Source organism: Penaeus chinensis, chromosome 17, assembly GCF_019202785.1.
Source record: "Penaeus chinensis breed Huanghai No. 1 chromosome 17, ASM1920278v2, whole genome shotgun sequence".
In the NCBI taxonomy this organism is placed as follows: Eukaryota; Metazoa; Arthropoda; class Malacostraca; order Decapoda; family Penaeidae; genus Penaeus; species Penaeus chinensis.
Window position 1 is genome coordinate 16,307,980 of NC_061835.1, and position 10,000 is coordinate 16,317,979.

At 41.8% G+C, this 10,000-nt stretch overlaps 1 protein-coding gene across 5 annotated transcripts in view; it reads left to right on the top strand.

The window, feature by feature from the left end:
• LOC125033997 (pancreatic lipase-related protein 2-like) overlaps positions 1-10,000 on the top strand; it is a 49,179-nt gene that overhangs the window by 28,947 nt on the left and 10,232 nt on the right. For all 5 annotated transcript variants that reach the window (XM_047625618.1, XM_047625616.1, XM_047625615.1 and 2 more), the window contains 3 exons: positions 739-818; positions 6,643-6,826; positions 8,751-8,858. In XM_047625618.1, the coding sequence (XP_047481574.1) occupies positions 739-818; positions 6,643-6,826; positions 8,751-8,858 (372 nt within the window). The remainder of the gene's footprint in view (positions 1-738; positions 819-6,642; positions 6,827-8,750; positions 8,859-10,000) is intronic.

Below are 10,000 nucleotides of genomic sequence, written 5' to 3' on the forward strand. Positions count from 1 at the left end.
GGGTGTTTATGTAGGTGGGGGAGGGGCGGGGTGGATGTGGGGGGGGGGGGGTAGAGTGTTTGTGTATATCGGAAAGGTGTGCGGTGGGGGAGAGGGAGTGTGTGTGTGTGTGTGTGTGTGTGTGTGTGTGTGTGCGTGGGGCGTCGGGGATGTGACTGTATGTGTGTACGTATCTGTGTGTGAGTTTCTTCCAGTCTATATGTGCATGTGTGTGTTTCTGCGCCAATGGATGATGCTCAACAGAACTTTACATTGCATAAAGAAATTATATTCACTAATTTTGCGGCTTCAACAAGCGTTGTTAGAGGTCTTGTTTATATATTGTCCGGTATTTATTTATGAAGAAAAAAATACTCACTTATCACCAATTAATTGAAACGGTTAATAGAAATAGTTGATAGTTGGTAAAAGAAAAAAAGGGAGCTATAAGTCCCAGTTCGATCACGTCTCCGAATATAAAAAAGTCAGCTCTTCACTTCTGTTATCTTGAGCGGAAGTCCATGCTAGAGCGCCCTCCCCTCACCTTCTCATCTCACTCCCTCATCTTCTCGCTCTTTCGTTCCCTTCCTCCCTCAGCTCTTTATTCTCTCGTTCCCTCATCTCCTCCCATGCTCATCTTGCCATTCCTCACCCCACGTCCTCATCTCCCTGCCCCCTGCCCCTCGCCTCCTTACCCTCCCATCCCCCCGTATACTCATTTCGGCAATGGATGTGAAATGCTGTGCGTCATGCCAACAGGTGATGGAAGCCGATGACTTCGTGGGGATCTACAGCTCCGGCCTCGATGCTTCTGCGCCGCTCTATGTCCTTACTCATGGGTGAGTAAACTTACTCATGGCTTCACGCACTCACTCACTCAGACACACACACACGTGCACAGACGCACACCATCTTTTATCAGTGTGCACACGCTTGCTCTTTCCGGGCAGACAATCACGAACACACACAGTGTTAACCACTCGTGCAGGTGCATGCTTTTGAAAACATTCGCAGGCGTACGCTCTTACAGGAGTCGAAACATACATGTTCACACCAACACACATACCCAGATACAAAAAGATCCACATATATGCACACAAACATACGTACAAGCACACATACGCAAGCATACACACGCATTCATGCAGGTACGCCCGCCTGCACGGGCACACACGTCTGTCACACACAGACACGCGGGCTCGCGTCCTCATACATTCGCAGACAGGCATTCGCGCGCACACATGCCTGCACACAAACACATACACATATAAACAGAAGGCAACACACACACACTTAAACAAACTCACTATCAGACAAACATACATACACATTCAAACATACACACATACACGCAGGCGCACGCACGCACACGCTTCCAAATACATCCACACATCCACACAAGCTGTTTGTTGCACGCCTGAGCACAAACACCGTATCCTTTTAAAGACCCTATTAAAATGCATGGATTTAAACGCACACTCTTGAAGGCATACATACACTCACGCTCTTTGATGATACACATGCGTGCGCACTTAAACACACAAACGCAATTAAACTCACTCCCTCAGAAATATACACCTCAAACACGCACACTCAAACACGCACACACAGGATCAAACACACACTACAGAAACTCAAATGCACACACATTTAAAGACATGCACTCAAACACCCGCACGCATTCAAACACAGTCAAATGCACACATATTTAAGCACATGCACCCAAACACACACACGCATTCAAACACAAGCACGCAGGCACACAAACACATACATTCAAGCACCATTACATCCACTCATACTAGAATCAACACATACACTCAAACGCACAACACATCCAGACACACGCATACACAAACACACTCAAATACATCCAAAGCCATGCATAATCAAACAATCAAACATGCTTCCAAACACACACTTAAATAAACTCATTCTCAAACACACAAATACACTAAACACACACATACATACTCAAATACACAATCACACATGCAAATATTCAAACACGCACTCTACCAAACACATACATACACACTCACTCAGACACACACTTAAATATACATGTGGAAACACAGTCAGATACACGCACACACACACACAAATTCAAACTTATTCTCAGACACAAACATTCAGCGATACACACTCAACAATACAAACTCAACCACACACGCAATCGCACACACACTCAGTTACAAGCTCAAACACACTCACACACACTTAGGTATGAATGAGAGTCTTGACGGTATCAGAGATGGTTTTGACCGGTTTCGATCTTCGCCAGAAATATAGGCATTCATTCTTATTCATACTTTTTCTACAACATACACTCAAACATACTTAAATACAAACACTAAAGTACAGACACAAACACACCAATTCACTCACGGAAACTCGCTCAAATGTATGCACTCGTTGACACATTGAAACACTGAAATACACACACTCAAACACAATGCGAACCCAGACAGACTCACTCAAACACACGTACACACAAATGAGCAGACTCAAACACAGATGCTCACAATCAAGTAGGCTCGCAAACACGCCCAAACAGACTCGATCTGAAACATACACATACACTCAAACACTAACACATTCAGGCACACACATTCAAGCACAAACATTCACATACACACTCTCGAAATAAACAACTAAAACACACACAAATGATCATACTCAAACACACACCCAAACATTCAAACAAAAAACACACTCAGGTACACACACACGAATACATACATTCAAACACAAACTCAAATATACATATATTCAAACACACCTACACTCAAATACGCGTTTGCGCTCCAATACACACTAAAACACACGCTCAGACACACACTCAGAGATCGACATTCAGACAAATTATGACAGACATGCCCAAACATATCCAAGCATAGACACTAATATACACAGTCAGTTATTCACAGTCACATAGGCACACGTCCAGACACACGCTAAAGCATACTACTGAAACAAACTCAAACATGAAGAAAATACACCTAAACATTCTCTCAGATACACACACAGGCAGACACACTCCAAAAACACTCAGACACTGAACATCCACTCAGACACACATAGTCAAGCATACATACACTCAAACAAACATAAAGTCAAATACACACTGAAACGCTGACACACATATAGATTCAAATATACACACCAAAGCACACATTCAAACACACAGACACTCAAACAATCTCACTAGTCAATATTTAAAACACACACACTGAAACATATACACTCAAAGACACACAAACACCTACACAAAACTACTATCAGAGACACGTACACTCAAAAACACACGCTCAGACACATTCACATTCAAACAGACACGTGCACTCAGACACACTCACTGACAAACAGACTCCCTCAAATTCACACACAGAAACACACATGCAAATAAACAGACATTCCGATAAGCATGTACACTCAAACACAATACAAACGCGCATACACTCAAACGGATACTCAAACATTCACTCACATAAAGAGACATTCCAATATGCATGTACACTCAAACACACACATATTTGAACATACTCGGAGATATACACTTACATGCATATATTAAAGAAAACACGCTGGAACACACACACACACACATCAACTAACCCACACTCATTCAAACACACTCGAACATTAACGCACTCAAACACAGGTAAAAGACACTAAAACGCACAAATTCTAACACACACAAATATAAAATATTCAAACGAGTATTCACATAAACGCACAGACGCACACATACTAGAACACGCATACATTCAAACACAGTTAAAACACATACACTCATACACAGAAACACACACAACCAGTCACACTAATCCACATATGCGCACATGCTGTCGAATGTACGTAAATGCACCTAAATGCAACCCCTTACACACACACACATACACACTCACGCATAAGCTCTTAAATATATTTACACACACACACACACGGTCTCAAATGGACACACGCACAGACGCTTCATTAGACGCACGCAGCACAGAAGCACACACATGTTCTCTAACAGACACATACACGAACACGAACATGCTCTTAAATGCACTCTTGCACATGCTTTCAAATGCATGCTCTTGAATGTACACGTTCTTAAAGAATGCACACGCACGCACACACACACACACACACACACACACACACACACACACACACACACACACACACACACACACACACACACACACACACACACACACACACACGTTCCTCAATGCACATCTCCATACCCGCTGCCAAACGCACGCACTCGCACGCTCGCAAACGCACGCAATCTCTCAGACAGGCGCCTGAGCCCCACACCCACGGGCCAAGCGCGACGCACACGCAGTCAGTCGGCGAGGAGAGAGGCCGGGGAGGCGACCGCCGGGGCAAGAGAGCGCAGTTTGCAGCCTCGCCTCGCCGGCTAGACATGGCGTCATGAGCGAGTCTGCGCCGCCGAGCGAATGGGGTTGCATGACCTCATGGGCCAGGCATGAGCTGGGTTTTCCCCGGTGTCATGGCGTCTCGTCACCCGTGGTGGAGCGTCGACTTTCGTTTTTTTCTGTTTTTGAGGGCATGTAAATTCGATTTTTTTTAAAGAATATTCTGATTTATTTTATAAGCACATACAGATATACACACGCCCGTACTCACAAACACACACACACATAAATGCATAAACACAGATGTGTGTGTGTGTATATGTGTGTGTACACACACACACACGCACATACACACACACACGCACATACACACACACACACACACACAAATATATATATATATATATATATATATATATATATATATATATATGTGTGTGTGTGTGTGTGTGTGTGTGTGTGTGTGTGTGTGTGTGTGTGTGTATCTATGTATATATGTATATATATGTATATTTATGTATATATCATATCGTGTGCATATATATATATATATATATATATATTATTACGGTTGTTTGACGAGATTTAGTCTTATTTAGTCAAGGGGAATGATGTAACTACAAATCCAAGATACAGTTTGATGCATTTGGCTCTACCTCCAAGCATTATGATATTTCATATATTTTCTAGGCTCTGTGAGTATATTTAGTTTATTAAAATTATGTATTAAAATATATGTAGTTTCACTTTAGTTTAGTAAGATATTAGAATTGTATATAGATTCACTTAGTTTATTTTTTATTTTTCTTTATTATATTATTTTCAAGGAAGTGCGTAGAAAAGCAAGTAATGTTTTATTTTTATTTATCAAAACCAACCCATAACCAACACTTTACATACCCTCATAAAATTTGCCCGAAACCATCACACAAACACCATGAATGATCATCCGTAAATTAATTAATATTCAACACCATCAATGATCTCGTTGTAAATGACTTAATGTACTGAACGATTTTATGCAGTAAAACGCCAACAGATTCTTGGGTCACAGCGGAGGAGTAGCGAGGTTAAGTGACCGAGCTGCCCTGTTCAGTGACTGAACAGCTCCTCTCGTCCGGCCTTCTGACCCTCTTCTATAGGCCTTCCTGGCGGGTCCGCAGGGCAGCGTCTTGGGAAAGAGCGCGAAGGATAGGGTCAAGACGTTCGTTTTTAAACCGAAGATTTCGTGACGATAAATCGGCAATTGCAGACGGAACGGCGGCAGTTGTATCATTTTATATATATATATATATATATATATATATATATATATATATATATATATATATATATATTCATATATGCGCGCGTGTGTGTATATATATTATACACACACACACACCTACCGACATGCCCCTATCTCACGGCGAGAAAGCGACATGTTGCCTTGAGACAAGCTACATTTAACCAGGTAGCTCCACTTCCATTTAATCTTTTTGCCTAAAGTATTTTGACGGGTGGTACTGGTAAAGAACTGTTCGTCATCACAAAAAGAGGGGAATTTTTGTTTTACTTCTGGTAATTATATCAATGTCGAGCAAATTATGCAAATCGTTATGTATCTAGTTATATCCCATGGGCTGAAGGTGAAGACGTCGTCCGCTCCCGTTCCTTTTCGATCGAGTCGATCTGTGCGATATTTTACGGTTAGTGTTTTCAGTGCATTTTCTTTGAAAAGGGTACAGTAATTACAATGGTAAGAAATAATCGAAACGAAAAAACAACAACAAAAAAACAGAAGAAAACTTACTTGCAATTGATAAAGGCAAAGAGGATTTTCATCAGGAAAGCCTTCATTGAGAGAGGCCTGCAATGAGTGGCTTTTGAATATCACACATATATGCACATACTATATATATATATATATATATATATATATATATATATATATACATATATATATATATACATATATATATATATACACATATATATATATACACATATATAGATATATAGATACATATATATATATATATATACATATATATACATACATATATATACATGCATATATATATATATATACATATATATATATATATATATATATATGCACACATATTATATATATACACACAAGTTCTCAGTTAAGCATCAAAGTTATATAAACAATTCAAATCATATGAAATTATGCTATAAAAATTAAAAAGATAGAAGATCCTTATGCCTGAGCACTCAGGCCCGGACTCCGTCAGTGGATATCTATCTACATGTTCTAAAGCAAGTAATCTCCCCCCTCTAGCTACCTGGAATCAGCCCGACTCCAATGGATGCAGAAGATGGTAACGTCGCTTCTGAGGTCCTCCCCCAAAGTGGGCGTGGTTACCGTCGACTGGGCGAAGGCAGCCCCGCCCCCTTACGCCCAAGCAGTGGCCAACATCAGACTGGTGGGCGCCGCGACAGGCTACCTGCTCCACGTCCTGGCGGTGAGGAGGGAGGGCGGGCGGGAGGGGGTGGGGGGAAGGGGGGTTTGGGGGGAGGGAGGGAGAGAGAGAGAGAGAGAGAGAGAGAGAGAGAGAGAGAGAGAGAGAGAGAGAGAGAGAGAGAGAGAGAGAGAGAGAGAGAGAGGAAAGGAGGGATGGGAAGAGAGAAGGAGGGGGGTATAAGGAGAGGAGAGGAGAGAGAGAGAGAGAGAGAGAGAGAGAGAGAGAGAGAGAGAGAGAGAGAGAGAGAGAGAGAGAGAGAGAGAGAGAGAGAGAGAAAGAGAGAAAGGAAAGGAGGGATGGGGAGAGAGAAGGGGGGAGATAAAGAGAGGAGAGAAGAGAGAGAGAGAGAGAGAGAGAGAGAGAGAGAGAGAGAGAGAGAGAGAGAGAGAGAGAGAGAGAGAGAGAGAGAGAGAGAGAGAGGGGGGGGGGGGGGGGGAGGAGGGGGGGGATTCAGATTCAAACAGTTACTTAGTCACATAGCAATTACATATTGGTCATAATCTGCAGAGATACACTTGATTGCCTGAGCCTTTGAGAGTCAAGGAGACTCGTAGTGATACATGTAAGTGAAGTGGTTATAAACAAAATATTAATAAAAACTGATAATACCAACGAAAAATAAGCTTGCAAGCAAAATAAACACGGTTGACTATTACTTCTACGCTGTAGGAGGTACAAATTGCATTGTATTGAAACAGCAGATGGCATACGTTGACAGGACTAGTTTGTTAAAGCGTAGTGCAAGTATAGATATTCTTGCAAAACGTAAATGACAATAATGATTAATCCACAGAATGTCTTACATGTTGGTATGACAGGTATCTGCGCTGACATGTGAAACATGAGTAGTTATTCATCACTAAAATAGTTTATATTAATTACATGTCAGAACAGTGATGCGCATAACTTTTGTGTGTCATGAATTTAGATTGAGTTGTGGTGATAATAAGCGTGTATAATAGAGATATTTGACTTTGTTTTGGTCTCTTGTAACGAGATAAGCTGTTTCATGCTTGGACTCCAGCAAAGCTTGGATGGAGCTGCGCTGTGAGAGCTGTACAACACTGGTGGTTCTTAAATGGTATAATGCAAAATGCGAAACTTTTTACTGATTTTCTTTTGTATGAAAGTGATGTGACTGTTTTCTAGAGTGGCACCAATAATCTTTACGGCATTTTCTCTTTTGATCCTTTTATCGTTAAATGAAAGTTGTGGAATAATTCAAGGTAATTTTTTTTTTTTTTTCATTCTGACAAAGATCATTTAACAGGATTGTCAATATTGAGTGTTAGCTTATTACACTTTGTCCGTTTATCGACTAGATCTAAATACATATACTTTGTTAACCTCATTGATTATGGGTTCAATTTTGGGGCCTTCTGAAACGAGAGTGCAGTCGTCTACAAATATGGTGAACTCGAATACCCTACTGCTATTGGCTAAATCACTAATAAAAGGGAGAAAGAGAAGGGGTCCTGGAATCGAGCCTTGAGGAACGCTATACATAGTTGGCAGGGAAGATAGGGTACCACGATTTATGAACTGTGACCTATTAGTGAGGGGGAAGAGAATATTGTTGTTAATGCAGTGAGAAAGAGGAAGGGAAGAAGAAGAGAGAGAGGGAGAGAGAGAGAGAGAGAGAGAGAGAGAGAGAGAGAGAGAGAGAGAGAGAGAGAGAGAGAGAGAGAGAGAGAGAGAGAGAGAGAGAAAGAGAGAGAAAGAGGGAGGGAGACAGATAGAGAGGGGGGAGGGAGGGAGGGAAGGGGTAGAAAGGAAGGAAGAGAGAGAGATACACAGACAATGATACAGGCAGAAAAAAAGGTAGGTAAACAGAGGAGGAGAGAGAGAAGAGGGGAAAGGTAGAAGGAAACAACAGTCACACCCAAAGAAATATATGATTAATATGTGCGTTGCCTTTTTTCAGGAGTTTTGTGACGTCAACCTGAGGTCAGTGCACCTGATTGGCCATAGCCTGGGCGCCCACCTCATGAGCTACGCAGGCCAATACGTCAAGACAGTCCGAGATGAGAAGGTAAAGTTTATTACATGTTTTTCACACTGGCCTGGGATATGTATTAAGAAACTGCATGGCCTTTCTTTCACAATTGTTCTTAGTTTCATTTGCCTGTCTGCGTGTAAGATAGTAGAATCAAGATATTAATAACGCCAGCAGAATAGGATTGAGCTCCATTGCAGTCGCTTGAAATCTCTTTTTCCTTTAATAAGTCTCAAGGAAAAGAAGGCGACCACATCGGTTCAGTTATGAGCCTTGCAAACCAGTTTCTCCCCCACCCCGCCCCTACGCAAGAGAAGTCCTTCATTAAGAATTACAAGTTATCTTTTTCCCTCTTTTGAAAGTAATAACCCCATGGCCAGTTTCCTCTCAGATTTTTTCTGTTTTCTTCCCCGAAATGGAGAATAAGGGAAAAAACAGAAGATAACCCAACCCAAGGAAAATATAATTTGCCTGCCTGAAACTTTACTTCAATCATCCACTTTCTCCCTCATCCCCCAAACGAAAAAATCCACTCAGACCTTTAAACCATTTACATTTCTCTTCAAAAATACCCCAACCAACTCGGTCTCACCCTTCGTACTCCAGAACATCTCCATTTCGCTCTTTCCTGTGATCAGCCATCTCCATTGCCCCCTATAAGATCGAAAATGACCTCGCACTCCCCAATTTCCCCCTCCCATGGCCCCAAAACATACCCTCTAACCTCAGTCCAGCTGTGCTTCTTCTCTCCTACATACCAGACTTGCTTACCCCTGTCGCATTAGACTGTCTCCAGTCATGTCCATTGCCCCCATCCCGATCCACTTCACCCCCCCACCCCTTCTCTTAACAATCTCAGACCACTCCTTCCAGATGATCTAAAATTAATGTCTCACCTAACAGTGTCATCTCATTTCCATTTTCCATTCTTACATAATTCCACGTAAAGTCTCTCTCCCTCTAATTTCATAGTACTTCAATTTCTCCCTAACAGGTAACTCCACATTATGTCTCTCTTCCACTGGTTTCATAGCACCTCCATTCCTCCCTCCCAGATAACTCCATGTTATAACTCATATCCCTAATTCCTTCCAATCCCGAATCCCAATCATTGTTTCATGTTCTTTGAATTGCTAATCACATCGCACAACAAGGCTTCGTGCCCTACGAACGTGCAG